Source organism: Sarcophilus harrisii, chromosome 2 (assembly GCF_902635505.1).
Source record: "Sarcophilus harrisii chromosome 2, mSarHar1.11, whole genome shotgun sequence".
NCBI classification, from domain to species: Eukaryota; Metazoa; Chordata; class Mammalia; order Dasyuromorphia; family Dasyuridae; genus Sarcophilus; species Sarcophilus harrisii.
In genome coordinates, this window is record NC_045427.1 from 502,261,187 (window position 1) to 502,279,636 (window position 18,450).

At 33.4% G+C, this 18,450-nt stretch overlaps 1 protein-coding gene and 1 long non-coding RNA gene across 2 annotated transcripts in view; one reads left to right on the forward strand and one right to left on the reverse strand.

Annotated features, from left to right (window-relative positions):
* The first annotated feature begins 18 nt into the window (after positions 1-18).
* On the forward strand, positions 19-13,277 carry LOC116421828. Its single transcript, XR_004232377.1, has 3 exons — positions 19-88; positions 12,973-13,051; positions 13,186-13,277. It is a non-coding gene; the product is annotated as an uncharacterized LOC116421828 (long non-coding RNA).
* The window catches only part of TRPM7 (transient receptor potential cation channel subfamily M member 7), a 128,359-nt gene continuing 116,794 nt past the window's right edge, over positions 6,886-18,450 (reverse strand). The window contains exons 32-40 of the mRNA XM_023499915.2: positions 15,889-15,914; positions 14,479-14,529; positions 13,882-13,947; positions 13,200-13,483; positions 13,004-13,086; positions 12,510-12,715; positions 11,456-11,507; positions 10,457-10,563; positions 6,886-8,390 (exon numbers count right to left, since the gene is read on the reverse strand). Coding sequence (XP_023355683.2) covers positions 8,266-8,390; positions 10,457-10,563; positions 11,456-11,507; positions 12,510-12,715; positions 13,004-13,086; positions 13,200-13,483; positions 13,882-13,947; positions 14,479-14,529; positions 15,889-15,914 — 1,000 coding nt within the window. The 3' untranslated portion in view covers positions 6,886-8,265. The remainder of the gene's footprint in view (positions 8,391-10,456; positions 10,564-11,455; positions 11,508-12,509; positions 12,716-13,003; positions 13,087-13,199; positions 13,484-13,881; positions 13,948-14,478; positions 14,530-15,888; positions 15,915-18,450) is intronic.

An 18,450-nucleotide genomic window follows, 5' to 3' on the forward strand; every position in this document is an offset into this window, starting at 1 on the left:
ACAATTGACCATGCAATCCTCTATAACCTCTGGCTAGTGGTGATGGTGGAGGTGGAGGTGGTTGTTTTCCTGATCAACTGCTGTCAAGGTATACTTCTCCCACTTTGTATGTTAAATTGGCTTTTTGAACCAAAATATATAATTACATATTTATCCATATTAAATTAGATATTCTTAGGCTTGGTCCAGTGTTTTTTCCTATCATCTTTTTGAATTCTAACTACTATCAAACAACTACTATTAGCTGTCTCTCCCAGCTTTATCATCCACAGTGTATGAATCATCGATAGAAATGTTCAATATCTTAAATATTTGGGACATTTTAACCTTACTTGAACCTGGCTATTTGACCAATACTGAATCTTATTTACTTAGCCATGTATCTTTTTGAATTGTAACGACTAGTTGTCTCTCCCAGCTTTGTCATCCACATATGTATGCTATAAATCATCGATAGATATGTTCAACATCTATATATATTTGGGACATTTTAGCCTTACTTGTATCTGGCTATTTGACCAATACCGATTGTTGTCTATTGACTTAGCTCACATCTTTCTACTTATCGTCCAACAAGTATTGATTTATAATTTTTAGAAGAGATTTTTATTTTTCTAAATACACGAATAGATAGTTTTCAACATTTATCTTTGCAAACCTTTTGTTCCAAGATTTTCTCTCTCCTCCTTCCCTCTTCCTTAGACATACATTAAACATGTACAATTCTTCTAACCATATTTCCATATTCATCATGTTGTGCAAGAAAAATCAGATCAAAGGGGAAAAAAAGCCATGAAAAAGAAAAAAAAAACCCAAAAGGTGAAAATACTATGCTTTGAGCCCCATTCATTCTCCTTAGTTCTCTTTCTGAATGAGGATGGCTCTTTCCATCACAAGTCATTGTATTGGAATTGGAATTGTAACAAGTATTAATTTAAAAACAACCATTATTTAAATTCTTTTAAAAAGTTATTTAAAAGTAGATACAAAATAAGTAAAAATTAATAAAAAAAAACAGAAAAAGGAAAAAAAAACTGTCATATGTCCAGCAGAACATCAGAGAGGATTTGAAATATGTAACAATAATTTTCCAATTCAAGAAAGCATATATAATAAAAGAGATTAAATTCATGACTGTCCATCTTTTCTTTGCTCCCTTGTAGGTTAATTTTTTGTTCCCTTCTGTGTACTTTTTACTTTATTATTTTTTTTTTCTTCTTTTATATCTTCCACTTTCCCCAAACAGGTTACAGCTAAGCATGGATCTATTTTTATATATTATACACATACACAACATACATATATCTATATACACACATATATGTAATATGCACACATACATACATGTATATATATTTATTTACATGGACATATATCTAAAACAATATTAATATGGCTGGCATAATGTAGTTTTCTCTCTTGATTGAATCTTAAAGCTTGACTTTGTCTGAGAACAATGATTACTAACTTTACTTTTTTCTAATACTTACTCCTGATCCTTGTTACTGCATTTGTGTACATCTTTTTCTTAGCCCTTCTACTTTAGTTCTACTCCTTAACTTGTCTTACTGTTGCTCAACTTTCCCCTGTCTTCTCCCCAACCCTTTCCCTCCCTCTTTACCCTTTTCCTATTAATTTGCACACTTTACTCCATCGCCATTAATCTAAACATGCTTCGGTACCCCACCTTATTCCATTCCCTCCCCACTTACACTTTCATGGATTTTGGAGGATGAAGTACCTTTCATGGAACATATATATCTCCTAATTTAATTCATTCCCAATGAGTAGGTTTTCAGAACTATCTGCTCTCCTCCCCCATCTAATGCCTCTGTCAGTTTTTCCTCTGCATTTTATTCATATAGCATAATTACTATTTTTGGCTTTTTCTAGATGGTTTTGCTTTTTAGAGTCAGATTATACTCAACTCTACTCCAATCTACTTATTGCTAAATTTCAAAATCCCCAGATCAAAGTGAAAACTTTACAAGAAACAAAAACAAAAAACAATTCAAATATGCTGAAGCTACAATTAAAATTGTACAGGATTTATCAGCAGCTTCAATAAAAAACCACAGATTCTAGAATCCTATATATGTCGACAATCAAAATCAGTGTCGACTTTTGGACTACTCATTGTCCAATTTACTCATGTCAATCTAGACAATATGGGTCATATTTCCATGTATAAAACAATTGTCCTTGTTGAGGAATCCCTTTTGCACTACTCAATGGCTAATGCCAATCTTAGACATATAATTTACATTTCCATGTATAAAACATAGTTTGTCCTTGTTGAGGAATCCCTTGAAATTAGTCTTTGACATTAGCTCTTATACATTAAATTTTCTATTGAGTTCAGGTTTAGTTGAGACAAAATCCTGAAAATCTGACAATTTGTTGAGCATCCATTTCCCCCCCCATTCAATATTATACTTAATTTTGCTGAATATAATATTTTTGGCCACAATCCTGATTTTGATTGTCCACATATATAGGATTCTAGGATCTGTGGTTTTTTATTGAAGCTGCTGATAAATCCTGTACAATTTTAATTGTAGCTTCAGCATATTTGAATTGTTTTTGTTTCTTGTAAAGTTTTCACTTTGATCTGGGGATTTTGAAATTTAGCAATAAGGTTCCTATGTATTTTTCTTATAGAATCTCTTTGAGGTGGTGATTGATGGATTTTTCTTTTCTATTTCTACTTTCCCTTCTTATTCTATCATCACTTCAGGACAATTTTCTCTGATTATTGTTATGGTTCTTTTTTGGTCACAACTTTTAGGTAGTCAAATTATGCTTTTTCTTCTTGATTTCTTCTCCAGATCTGCTTCTTTCTTATGTGTCACATTCTCTTCTATTTTTTCATTCTTTATATTTTGTTTTGTTATTTCTTGATCTCTTATACCTTCATTGGTTTCCCCATGGCAATTCTAATTTTCAAAGATTTCTTTTCTTCTTTAAAATTCTGGATCTCCTTTTCTAGTTGATTGACTTTCTTTTCATAATCTTTTTTCTTGGATAGTTCTTATTTATTTTTTCCTCAATATCTCTTAATTGATTTTAAAAATCTTTCTTGAGTTCTATAAATTCTTTCTAGGCAGGTAGCCATTTAATATTACTCTTTGCTGTAGGAGAGGCTTTTTTTTTTATTTCAATGTCCTCCCTCATCTGAAGATGAATCCCAGTCTTCCCTATTCCCATAGTATCTATGGTTGGGCCGTTTTTCCTATTTTAAATTCTTTTCAAAAAAAGATTTGTATTCTAAATTTTTTCCTTCCTGTCCCTCCCTTATCCACTGAGATGGCAAATAACTGCATGTGAAATCCTGTGGAAAAAATTTCTATATTAGCCATATTATGGAAATAGAAAAGGCAAGAAAAATAAAGTGAGAAAACTATGCTTCACTCATTCAAAAGTCCTTTCTCTGGAGTTGTAATAACATTTTTTTTCACCATGAGTCTTTTGGAATTTTCTTGGGTTATTGTATTGATCAGAACGACTCTTTCACAGTTGATCATCATTAAAATACTACTGTGTATAATGATCTCTTCTGGTTCTGCTGACTTTACTCAGCATCAGTTGATACAGATCTTCCCATGTTTTTCTGAAACTATACTCCTCTTATAGCATAGTAATATGTCACAACTTATTCAGCCATTCCACAGTTGATGGGCATCTCAATTTACCAATTCTTATTATTTATTTCTTATTTTTATCCATATAGGTCTCTTTCCTTTTTCTTTGATTTCTTTGTGATACAGACCTAGTTATGGAATTGGGAGGTCAAAGGGTATGTAGTTTTATAGCACTTTAAATGTAGTTCCACATTGTTCTCTAGAATGGTTGGACCAATTCATTACTCTATCAGTAATTCATTAGTGTAACTTTTTCTCTCATACTCTCTAGTATTTTTATTTGATATCACTCGGGGAATGGTTATTTTTCTTTTGTCTTTTTTGTTTTTAAATTAGACTCAATTTCTCTATAAATTTGAGAAAAGAAACTTGTATGTATTACTTCATTACTACATTATCTACTACATTATCAACTTTTTTATCAAAATTATTTTCTCTGACCCACATGTGCAAAAATGTTTGTGGCAGCCCTTTTCATAATTCTAAGGAACTGGAAACTAAGTGGATGCCCATCAGTTGGAGAACGGCTGAAAACATTATGGTATATGAATGTTATTGTTCTGTAAGAAACAACCAGCAGGATGATTTCAGAGAGGCCTGGAGAGACTTAACATGAACTGATGTTAAGGGAAGTGAGCAGGACCAGGAGATCATTGTACATGGCAACAAGATTATATGATGATCAATTCTGATGGACGTGGCCTTCTTCAGCAATGAGATGATCCAGGCCAAGCCCCAATGATCTTGTCATGAAGAGAGTCATCTACACCCAGAGAGAAGACTGTGGGAATTGAGTGTGGATCACAACATAGCATTTTCACTTTTGTTTGCTTGATTTTTGTTTTCTTTCTCATTTTTTTCCCTTTTTGATCTGATTTTTCTTGTGCAGCAAAATAATTGTGGAAATATGTATAGAAGAATTGCACAGTTAACATATATTGGATTACTTAGAATGGGGGCAAGGTGGAAGAAAAATTTGGAACACAAGGTTTTGCAAGGGTGAATGTTGAAACCTATCTTTGCATATATTTATATTTTGAAAATTAAAAAGCTATTTTAAAAAAGAAAATGACAATCAAGTGTCAAAAAAAAAGTAAAATAAGAACTACAATGTGAGATGTCTTCAACTATCTCATTTATTGACTTTTGTTACCTTTGAGGCTATGGTATAACTAATTTAACACTTTTTAAGAAAATTTTGCTTTTATGGGAATAAATAAATTATTCTTTCATGTAAAAAAATCATTTCCCCACGTTATCTCTTTTGACTAGACCTCTGCTTTTTTTTTTTTTTTTTTTAGCTTCAGGAGGATAATAGATTCTGCTCCATCTCCTTACTTTAACTGTTTGCCTCTTTTTCAAGTCTTTTATAAACTGAATATTATTGGATTTTGATTAATATTTTGCTGTTTGCTTCCATTTTATGGGTGTACACAGCCTTCACAGTTATATATTTTCCTCCATCTTTTTTCCTTTTGTTTAGTCTTTTTACCCTGTCCCTCTTCTAACCTTTTGCTTCTATTGTTGCCACTCTCCTCCTCCTCCACTCCTTTTTCTTATCTCCTTCCCCTCCAATTTCCCTTTTGGGGTGAGATAAATTTCCTTTTCTTTCTTTTTTTTCCTCTGAGGCAATTGGGAATAAGTGGCTTGCCCATGTCAATCAGGAAGTGTCATGTGTCTGAGGTCAAATTTGAACTCGGGTCCTCCTGAATTCAGGGCTGGTGCTCTCTTCACTGAGCCACCTAGCTGCCCTGAGATTTCTTGATCCATTTGCCATATCTATTTCTAGATCCATTTTTCGTCCTCTATGACTGACCACATGTATTCCCTTCCTCTATGAAAGTGCCAATAAAGGATTCTCTGTACTTGCCTGACCCTCTCTTACCGTACCCAGTATCCATTGTCAAAGACCTTTTCTAGCTTATCTAATTCTTGGGCAGGAAGAATACCTCACCTTGACCTCCTGCGGCTCTACTTCAAGGGTTCTGAGAGGAGAGGGTTGGGAGGGCCCAGTGAGTGGCTGCCCCTCAACAAACATTTCTGAAGTAAACTAGCCCGTGTCCGGCACTCTGGTAGGCTCTGAATATAAGCAGAGAATGAAACAATTCCTACCCTCGAAGAACTTACTTTCTAATGGGGGAACCAATCCTTTCCATGAAGATAGTACAAGTATTGGCCAAATGTTTTCTGAAAATCAAGTTATATACTGGATGCACTGAATTAACCAGAGAATTTTATTTCAAATTATCCTTTTGATACGTTAGTGATACTGGGAAAATCACCTAATTTTTCTAGTCTTAAAATTATCTCACTCTTAAGGTCCTAACTCTACCTTTAAGGTATTCTACCTCTTTCTGACAACCATTTCCTTTCTGGAGATGTTTTGAAGAAACATTCTTTTAAAAACATTTTAAAATATAGCTAGTAATTAGTGAGGTCCCTGGGCTAACATTTATTGACTTCATTTTCTTCAATTTTTGGAACACTTGCTCTCTTCCAATCTCTTATTTTTCTGTTCTCCACAATCTTTCAAAGATTGCCAACAATGGTTGACCAAACACATCTGCAAGTGTTTTATCTCTCCATCAATCTTTCCCACCCCATCCAGATATTGTTGCTTCTTTGATATTCTTCCTTAATGATTCCCCCCCTCCCCCGTGTCGGTGGCCTTCCTTGTGAGCCTTAGAACCAATTACATTTCTTTTATGCTCTATTCATCCTGTTACTTGACCTGGCCTCCTACTTCAATCAGCCTAAGGGAACATAGTTGTTGCATGGGTACAAACTCAAAATTAGTGGATGGATGGGTGCACTGTACTTTTTTTAGGAGCCAAGTGAAACAAATTTAATATACAAATTGGAACTGGAAGAATGGGTTTTACTATGGAATCCTGGTAAGTAGAATTCATAACTTTATAATTCATTGTTGATCTCTTGACACCAGGATGATGAAACTGAGATGGGAATGTTAAATAAGACTTGCAGAAAATGTGACCAACATACACTAGACTAGGCTTCTGGCTGGCACCTAAAGACTCTTTTTCCTGCCTTAGGACAATCCCTCCGTCATCCCAATTACAATGTTACTGAATTTTACAAAAGAGAATTATAGGTGTAAGGAAAAAATGTCTTAGGTTAAAAAATAAAGCAAGACTAACTATGGAAATAATTCATATTTATTTCACATCCATTATATGAAAACTTAACAGGCTTTTTCCTCCCTGAATAATTCAACACACTTAACATCTGTAAACAAGAATAAATTTATTTAGATTCTTTTAAAGATTTAATGATACAAAATGTATACAGTATGTCTTTAAGTAATACACTTTTCATTTCTCTTCTCCCCATTTCCCCCCCAATCAACATAAAACACCATTTAAACAGCTATTGTGTTCTTGCCTTGCTTTTGTATCTATAAGATACACTACAAATATAAATGGAGCACTATATTGCCCCTTGGTTAAAATTACAATTAGTACCTAAGAAACAAAAAAGAAACTAAAAAAATACAATTGAAGCATGAAACTTCAGTCAGAAACAGGTTTTTCTTGTTGAATATTCAACAATATTTGGGGCAGTTACATTATATTTTCTTGGCATAAAGTTGCATTGCAATCTCCCGACATAACATAATGACAATCCAACTCAATTCATTTCTTAAATAAGTACCAAAACCAAAAGTAGTTCAAGATGTTCCTACACAATTTTAATTACAATTAGAAGTTCATGTGTACATTCGAATTTGATATACTGGTCTATGAGATCTTTGGAAAATATGTCACTTCTGAAGTTACTACAGACAAAAAGCACTTCTAGGTTTTCTTACAAGGCAACTTTTGAACCACAAGTACTTTTTCCTTCTATACAGGTGTATCATACCAGTCTATCATGGCTTTACCTGTTACTATGGAACAGTGACTTGATAAAATAATGTATAAAACAATTTTGCACAATTAGGGCTCTACTGACAAAAACTGGCTCCATCTTTAAACATGGAGCCTGACCCTGATTCAGGAAACAGTGTTTATTAGGAAAATGCTCATTTTGATCTTCTGCTCAATCTTCTCAAATCCTTAGATTCAATATTAGATTCAAATATTTTTAGGACTCTTCCCTAATCCAATGAGTAATAAATATGTAGGTGAGAACCAGCGACTTCATTATCTAGACATCAATCAGACACTTGGAGGCTGACCTTGGCTTTTAACTTATGAGGAGGCTGGGTATGATCACTTCATTTCTCCAAGTGATTGGCAGAAAACCAGCTGCCAAACACATTCTGCTTTAACAAAACATGACTTTGGTTAACGGGATATTGCACCATATGAGAAAGAGGGAATTACCCTCATCACCAGAACAAAGTCAAATTAAATCTTCTGCTAAAAAGAGCCCTTTTAAAAGTTATAAATACTAATTCTTTTTTACCTTTAAAACTTGACTGCCAGCTGTGTCCTGTAGACAATTACTGACTCACTACTTTAATTAGGCTTTAAGACAGTGACCAGGACGTCGAGTATCACCAGACTCTCCCTGGACCTACCACCTGTATCACCTCACAGCTTCCTCCTTAAGGAAAAGTTAACTTAACAACATGTTTGGGAGGTGTAGGCAAAATCCATGATTACAGCATCAGACGAATAGAATTAGGTGATTCTTTGGTAGAACTTCCAGGCTCAACACTCAAATCGGGAGAATCATCCTGAGGAAACAGATTTTTATCGGGTGTGTAGTCATTCCTCTTCAGATCTACATTACCCCCCCAAAAAAGTCAGGAAAAAAAAAAAGAGGTAAGTATTTCTTACAACTGGACAATTAATCAATTTTCTGCACTATCTCTAATATAGTACATACTCTTAAAAGTTCAAGTATGAAACTGAGTCATACAATTCCAATAAATAACATGATGAAACACTTTTAGTGTGAATAAATCTCTCTTTAAAATAATTATGTGTAAATATTAAAATTATTAAAACCAGTGTGCATAATAAGGCATTGCATCAGGGAATCAAGAGATCTGAGGAATTTGAGGCCTAGCTGCTGCTAATTCATTATATGACCATGGAAAAGTCAGTCAGGAAACTTCAGTTTTCTGATTTACAAGATAGATATGTAACTATCACTACCTCCTCCACAGGTTGTTATGAAGATCATAGAACAATGTATGCAAAATACTATGTAAACAGAAATCCTCGCTGCTGATAGAGCTGTTTCTATCTTTCCATGTTTTATAAAGCACACATTCATTTTTTATAATTCAATGTGACTCAGTTATGCTGTCATGTTTTGGAAGAAAATGGAAAGATTTAAAATTTAATGTGTAGCTTAAACTAAAATGGATTCAACTATAATTTTGTTGTTGGATATATTTGTTGTTATTGCTATTAACAATGATGATTGTCAACTCATATTTATATGCTATTTTATAGTTTACAAAGTGATCTAATTGAATATTTAGTTATCTTCCTGGAATAAATGCAATCTTGTCTACTCTCAAATATTCATGGACACATTAAATTTTATTTATTTAGCCGAGGACAAATTTCAACTCTAAGGCTATTTTTTTTCATAGTCTGTTTAGGAACACAAATTAATTTTATTACTGACCGGACGCAAACAGAACTATTAAGTTAAAAAAAAAAAAAAGCAATCTGATAACAACAACAACAAAAAAAATCATAGTACATTCTAAAACCAAATATAAATGACTTCTGACTACTGCATTCAGGCTATTCTATGAGCACATAGAGAATTCATTGTGCTAAATATGCCTTTCATCTCTGCAAATGCAATCAATAAATACATTATTAAATTCTAAAATGTTGCTTATTCAGTTCATATGTATAGTTCAGTCCCTAGAAAAGTTCTAATAACATAAATCTTTAAAGCTTTTAATTAGAAGCTTATCTTACAAGTATTTATTAATCTTGGCATTCTGCTGTAAAGACTTTTAATATGTACAGAAATCCAGCTTTGAGGAAAATTTTAACATTTGCTTTCATCAAATAATTATGTTTCACAAATCATATTGGGTACCAATTTAATTAACATTTATTATTGTTTGAGAACCTCAGAACTATAGTTTCATTAAAATCTTGAATTTCTCATGTTAACAGACTTTTATCATTCTTGACAGATTGCACATGTTCTCTATCTTGTGCCCTACAAATCAAAACAAATTCATTTATTTGCTGCATCTCAAAGACAACATTTCATATTTTGTCCACAAGGCTGTCAATGTGGAATACTGCTCTTGCTCATATCTACCCAGTAGGATCCCTAGCTTCCTTTAAAACTCAGTTCAAATGCTCTAAACAAGAGGCCTTTTAGGACCCACTTTATTGTTATAGAGCTTCTTTCTAGAGAAGTCCTTTGTATTTCATTTTGCATAAATTTGCCTGTATAAATAGTCTTAGCGCCATTATAACAGAAAATCCTTAAAAGTGAGAGTTTACATTGTGTTTCTGTATCTGTAGCAACTAGTCCAATGTCAGATATTCAACAAAAGTTCATTTGAGTTGAAAACTGAATGGTACAGTGACTAAAGTTCTATCTTTTAGGCTCTAATGCTAACCTTTTAATTTCACCAAATCAAATCTCATTTCCTAAAGCTTTAACTTCCAGTGACAACAGGTTCATAATGTTAATATGATGATTCGCCTCAGGAAGGTGTGGACAGAGATAGTTGACACTCACACCTAGGTAAGTATTCCTTTGTAAAAAACAAAAAAAAAAAACTTATGGTCTGACAGATAGGGAAAAGCCCAAGGCTGGTCTAACTGGTTACATGTGTGATATAAAAAGAAAAACTTTACCTGGAAGCTTAAGTTTCCTACAGCAAGAATTGCAGTGATGCTTTGCTCTGAAGTTCTTTATTGCATCTTCTCCTAGGTTTGCTGGTCCAAAAACCATGTCAGATGACCTTTGAATAATTATGAACAAGCAAAATTTAAATTTCACAACCTGATTTTAGGCTTATAAATAATCTCTTCCTCTCCCTCCGCCCACCCCTCGAGCACCCTAGCCCCTTTATTTCAATACCCTGTGCTTTCACTTAATGATTGTACATCTGGGTCTTTGCTCAGGTTGTTCCTCATACCTGTAATGTCTTCACCTCCTGAATTCCTCTTTAAAGCCCAACTTATATATCTCCTTTTCCATGAATCCTTCTCTGATCTTTCCCTAGCCACACACACATTTACTGTCAACTTTTATAATATACTATTTTTTCTTTAAAAAAATTTTTTTGAATAAAATATTGTTTTATGAATCATGTTGGAAGAGAAAAATCAGACAAAAAAGGAAAAACCATGGGAGGGAAAAAAAACAAAAAGAAGTGAACAGCAAAAGTTGATTTACATTCAGTCTTTTTAGTTCTTTTTTCTGTATGCAGATGACATTTTCTGTCCAAAGCTTATCAGGACTACCTTGGATCATTAAACCACTGAGAAGAACTGAATTTTTTTTATAGTTGGTCACTATACATTCTTACTGTTACTGTGTACAATGTATTCCTAGTTCTGCTTGTTTCGCTCAGTATAAGTTCGTGTAAATCTTTCCAGAATCATCTTATCATTTTTAATAGAATAATAATATTCCATTATCTTCCCATACCACAACTTATTTAATATAATTTTTTTTTTTTGGGGGGGTCATAGTTATGATGTGTGTTTATCATAACCCACCATTAAACTTCAAGTTCCATTCAGGAACTTGTCTGAATTAGGTTGTTTTCCTCTCCCTTGACTTTTAATAAAATTTTAATGTTTACTGAGCTGTGCAAGCGTTAAAAAAGCTGTTAAATCCAATATTACCTCTTTTCTCCTGCTTTTATCACAGATGGATCCGTCAGATTCTCACCCACACCTTTATAAACAAAAGAGAGACTTTTATGGCATAAGAAATTTGTTATTGCCATGGCACGCTACAATTTTCATTGAGTTTTTTATTTCCTTTTCAGGTATAAAAATATCTTCTTAGACTACTTGTTTTAGTCTGACTTCCTGATGCAGTGTACCAGCATAACAAACATAACTTTCTGAATTACTGGGAAACAAATGTCAGAGCTGACAAGTGAGGAGGACTGGTCCAATATCCAATTTGATCCTTTTAACATCAGAAAGTAGGGAGAACTAACCACTAAAATTCTTTTCTTTCTTTTTTTTTTTTTACTTAGGAAGAAACCGAAGCTTTAAGGTTAAATGACTTTCCTGTAGTTAGTGTCAGGAGTAGATTTTGTTTTTTTTTTTGGCTCTGTCTCTTAGCTCATGCTACCTCTAAAAAAAAATCAAGAATAATAATTTTTGTTTAAATTACAAGGAGACCAAATAAATCTATTATAAATTTATTAGTGAAAGAAGTGATTAACAGGGTCTTAAAGACTTTGTTTAGATAATATCTAGTTAACTAGAATAGAGAGGTGGGTGAATCCTTGGAGATGAGACAATGAAAATTAAAAATAACTACCTCTCAAAAAAAAAAAAAAAACTACCTCTCATGAACAATTAGACATCAAACTTAGAGGAAAACAAGTAGCTCAAATTAAGCCTATTATTAAAAAGTTATATAAGCAAGATTTTAGTGAGAACACTTTACAAACTTTACAAAGTTTTCAACTATTCAATTGTACACAACTGATGTGCTCACTGTTCTTATCAGATTCTTAAGAGTCTTCTTAATTCTTATCAGATTATTAAGAGTCTAAGAATAACATTTGTTTTGGTTCTTTAGTTCCTTCACTCAAAGATCAAACTATCAAACCTAAAACCAAAAAAAGGAGTAAGGGGTACATGTCAACTTGAGAATAAGAAGCAATTTTAGTCATTTATTATAGGTGCCTTTTCTTAGGCAAAATTTAATTTAATTTACCTTGTAAATCAAGTACCAACAACTCCCCTCTTGTATATTCATATGTCCAATGGCTAAAGGCTAGCATGATTTCTTCCAGAGTGTTGGTTGGTATTATTTCATCGCCGTTATTATTGTTATATTTTCTAAACTCTCCAGTCATACATTCTTCTACAGCAAACCATTGTCCAGCAGAATGGCAATATAGCAGGAAAACTTCTAGGAACCTTCAATCAATTTTGAAAAATATCGATAAACATTAAGTACCAAATAAGGTCAATTTAGTTACTTGAAATTTCAAATATTTACTTTTTTTTAAATCAAAACTTACTTATTTAGTCTACAACATATTTATCAAAATATGTGGGATATTATAAGTACACTGACATCAATATGACATACTGAAACAATAGTGAAAGTACAAAATATTGAACATCAACTATGATATTTTAAAAAAGCAACCCTCTCTCTCCATTTGGTACAGGATTCAAGAATGAACTGATCTAAAGATTTACCTTGGAGAATATGGAATAGATTTTGGCTTCATTTGGTTGAAAGCAAAGGTAAGCTTTTGTGCTGCTCTCTGTTGCTGGATTTCCTAGGGAAGAAAAACTTCTTCAACTAAACTACTAAATACAAGTTCTTGTATTTATTATTATATCGCAGAAAATAAAGGCTATTTTCTATTTCCATACAGTTATTATCACTTACTCTGAGACAGAGATGCAGCACTGTATCTTCTTTGTAAACACTTGACCATGTATTGACTACGTCAGGAAGAAAGGATTTGATGATATAAAGATGTCCTGATTTGAGGATTTCATATTCTGACCAAGTACACAGTACTTTGACAGCTCTTCGTAAACCTCCTCCCATTTCTTCTTTACTTAAAAATTCTATTTTCGCACACAATCCTAGTTGTGACCAAGACGACATGCTATTATTCAGGATGTTGGGAGAACTTTCTTCTAGCCGATAAACTGTGACTGGCTCACCTGCAATACCAAGGGCATCATGTTAACCTTAAACTAGTACACCTGTATCAAAAAACAAGTTAATAAAATACAACTAGAAATAACATTTAAAAAATGACTAAAAGAAACTATCAACAAGCCTGTCCAAATATTTGGCTTTGAATTTAAAAATGAATTCTTTTAAGCGTTCAATTTAAAAATGTTAAATATACTTTTAGTTGGCCAAATACACACACTATTTGTAGCACATCACTTTATATCTAGGGAATGGGTTAGACAGCTTTAATGCTTCTAGTTTCTTTTGAAGTACTTAATTAAATATGGAAGCAAGCCAAAGTACCTTTGTGAGACCTTCCAATCCTCATAAATATTATGACAAATTAAAAATGAACATAAGAAATGATTTTATTTATTTTTACCTCTTGGAGGCACAGGAGTGAATGGAATGCTTTGTGACAACCTCATCAAGTTATTTCTTTCCACAGCTGCAAAACAAGTATACAAAACTAAAACTTTAAATATCCATTCATTCAACAAGTCTTTATGAAGTACAAACTACATGCAAAGTACCATGCTGGTTACTGGGAATAAAAAAACCTGTCCCTACCTATAAAGAATTTGGAAACCACTTGGAAGAATGGGTACCAAGTAACATTTAAACAGATAGCAGCAATAAAATCTGATGAAAGTACTAAAAATACTTGGGGAGATATGTTGGAGATGGCACCTGAATTGAATCTTGAAGGAATTACAAGATTACAGAAGGCAAAAGTGGGATGTAAAGCAGGCCTATGAGAGAAGACATGTGAAGGTAGATTGCTGAGCAAACAGACCAATTCTGCTGGAACACAGTACATGTGTGGTAATAATAATAGCAAAGTCTGGAAAGGCAAGCTGAAGTCATATATGGAAGGTTTTTAAATGCAAGTTTTTTTTTTTTTTATCCTGCAAATTTTTAACAGATTTATTTCCCAGAAGAAGTGACATTTTTATTTTCAATTTTTGAAATCACTGACCTGAATAGTAGTAATTTATATCCATAACTGGCTTAAAAGGAGACGCAATACCTAAAAAGGCAAAGAAATAAGTGTGACTCTACAGAATTAACTGGTCGGATGTTTATCAGTCAGTCAACAAGCATTTATTAAACACTAGCACTGTACAAAGAACTAGGGATCTAAAGAAAGGCAAAACAGGCCATGCCCTCCAAGAACTCAAATTCTAATAAGTGAGACAATAAGCAAACAACTAGGTACATACAAGAGACAGGAAGAACAGGTAGAAAGTAATGTTTAAAATGTTATAAGAAATTAGCTTCCTATTACACATTCACAAAAAAGAAAAAAATACATTTTTGAGACAAATTCAAGAAATTTATTCAAAACAAAAATAGGCAAATTAATTTTTTTTTAAAAGAGGGAATTTAGAGGAAGCTAGTTGGTGGTGTAGATAGAGCACTAACTCTGAAATCAGGAGGACCTGAGTTCAATTCTGACCTGAAACACACCACTTCCTGGCTGTGTGACCCTGGGCAAGTCACTTAACCCCAATCGCCCCAGCAAAAACAAATAAATAAATAAAAGAAGAAATTTAATCTGGTTAAATGAGGCAATAGTAAAATGACACTGTGTTATTTGAAATGCATTTAAAGATTCTAGATCCCTGTCAAATTGCATACTGGATGTGGGAAGAGATGGAAACATTTGTGAGAGAGCACAGGGACTGTGTATTTATTTCGATGTTTAGTTAACCTAAGTTTACATGTAAAAATGAGGACAACGAATGTAACGTACTGTTTTCAGTACGCTTTCATTGTCTTCTTGATCACCCACAACTGTCTACCATGTTCTGAAGTAGAGAGGCAGGATTCTAAGTGTGAGACTTAAAGGTTGATGGGAACAGAGACAAAAATGTAGGGGTCAGATCCTTACAATAGCCTCCCCTCTTAGGATTTTTTAGTTTCTTTGATATTTAATAGTTGAGGATCTGAGTTCAGTGTAATCTGAGTTAACCAGACTGCTGTTATGGGCATGAAATCAGAATAACTGTATATCTATAATAAGATGAGCAAATGAAATGTAAAACATCCAAAAAAAAAAAAAAAAAGTAAAAGAGATCATCAACCTCACGGGTATTGTATCTGAGTTTTGAATTTCTGACAATTTTTCTTAAAAGTATGATTGAAGAAGAGGGTAATTTACCATCTAGAAGAAACATTTTTTATACAGATTGTAGAAATAAAGATTTCAGAGGCAGAAATAGAAGAAAGTTGGTAAGATTGAAGAAAATCCCATTATCTTAATTTCAGAAGAAAAGAAACACCTTCAAATCTTAAATTTCCCCAAATTATTATATCTAGGATAGTTTGGTAATGAAGTCATATATAATTCCTAATTCCTGTACAGTAAAGAAACTTTACTCCTTACCATTAGCTGTTTCCTCTTCAGGTGGCCTGGAGAAATGTTACATAAAGGAAAAAGATATTAAGTTGTAAAAATCTTTTCTTTTAATAAATTCTCATGTTGAACATTATACATGGCAACAACAAAATCATACGATGATCAATTCTGATGGACACGGCTCTCTTCAATAATGAGATGATTCAAACCAGCTCCAATTGTTCAGTCATAAAGAGAGCCATCTACACCCAGAGAGAGAACTGCGAGAACTGAGTGTGGTTCACAACATTGTTGCTTGCATTTAATTTGGCTTCTCTCTCTTTTTTTTTTGGGTGCGGCACGATAACTTTTATGTATATTGAAGTTAACATATATTTCTACCATGTTTAACATATATTGGACTACTTGCTATCTCGAGAGGAGGGTGTTGGGGAAGGGGGAGAAAATTGGAACACAGGGTTTTGCAAGGGCTAACGTTGAAAAATTGTCCATGCATATGTTTTGAAAAATAAAAAGCTTTATTTATTTATTTTATTTAATAGCCTTTTATTTACAGGATATATGCATGGGTAACTTTACAGCATTAACAATTGCCAAACCTCTTGTTCCAATTTTTCACCTCTTACCCCCCCACCCCCTCCCCCAGATGGCAGGATGACCAGTAGATGTTAAGTACATTAAAATATAAATTAGATACACAATAAGTATACATGACCAAAACATTATTTTGCTGTACAAAAAGAATCAGACTCTGAAATATTGTACAATTAGCTTGTGAAGGAAATAAAAAATGCAGGTAGGTATAAATATAGGGGTTGGGAATTCAATGTAATGGTTTTTAGTCATCTCCCAGAGTTCTTTCTCTGGGCGTAGCTGGTTCAGTTCATTACTGCTCCATTGGAAATGATTTGGTTGATCTCGTTGCTGAGGATGGCCTGGTCCATCAGAACTGGTCATCATATAGTATTGTTGTTGAAGTATATAATGATCTCTTGGCCCTGCTCATTTCACTCAGCATCAGTTCGTGTAAGTCTCTCCAGGCCTTTCTGAAATCATCCTGTTGGTCATTTCTTACAGAACAGTAATATTCCATAATATTCATATACCACAATTTATTCAGCCATTCTCCAACTGATGGACATCCATTCAGTTTCCAGTTTCTAGCTACTACAAAAAGGGCTGCCACAAACATTCGTGCACATACAGGTCCCTTTCCCTTCTTTATAATCTCTTTGGGAAAAAGCTTTAATAAAAAGAAAAACCGAACACACACATATATATTCTCATATCCTATCACTTAACTTACTTTTGGGGGGAAGCTTTTAAATATGACAATCATGAATAAAACTAATAATGTTATTGTAAGACCTCCCTCTGTTTCCCAACATTTCCCAATTTGAATATAAGAATATATCCATTTGGTTAACAATTACGGTTTTAGGGCCAGTCTACCTCTATAATAAATAATATTCTCTTCATATTTACTTGACCACAGGCAGTTTCACATTCAGTGATTTCTACATTTGTAGTGATATCTAGAATTCAACCCCTGAAAATGGGGAAGGGATTACACATAGGAAGTTTGTACATAGGGAGTTTATTATAATTGTTTCTAAGACTTCCAAGTTGTAGAATCTTAAATGTTGGTTTCTCTATTTAATGTCATTAGATAGTCATGAAATAAATGGATACATACAAAACAAGAGGCTCCCTGAATGAAAGGGATATATAACCCCTTATCAATAAAACATTTATTTCCATTAAGCTTCACAAAAATTTTACAAATGTGTTTCTAAGGAAAAAATGTCAACCTTAAGCTAATATCTTATTGGGGGGGATTCTTATAAACCTTGAATGTTTCTCTGGTGTATATATAAATTTCAGGCTAGCATTCTACATACAATCTTTAAATTTCTTAAGTGGATGTTTTTCCTGATAGAATTTGTAAAACAAATAAACCACTCCCTCCCACCCCCCAACCAACCAATCAAACATAACTGATTTAACAAAAGGACTAAGTTACCAAAAGTAAATTGACTACCAGAAGTATTTCCCTTTAACAGCTTGCTGATATATACCCAGGTGATTCTTAGGTAGCCCATTTGGGGTTTTCTTGGCAGAGATGATGGAATGGTTTTCCATTTCCTTCTCCAGCTCAGTTTACAGATGAGGCAATGCAGACAAACAGGATGAAGTGATTTGTCCAGGACCCCACAGCTAGAGGGATCTGAATCTAGATTTGAATTCCAGAAGAGGAGTCTTCTGGACTTCAGGCCCAGCCACCTTACTGCCCACTAATGCCTGAGCAGTGGTGAATTTTCCAGATGTTTAGTGATAAAAACAGCTACTAACAAAACCATAAAATTCTAGGTATTCCAAGTCATTTGTTTCCAGATTTATCAAACATTGTTATGATTCCATTATGATATTCTCTTGTCTGCAGCAGTGATCAATGATTCCATTTTTATAGTACTAGCAGTAGCTAAATGATTTTTACGATTGCTGCTTTACAATATAGTTTGATGTCTGGAAGGGCTATTCCCATTTTATTCCTACTATTTTTTTCATTAATATTCTAGATCTTTTGTT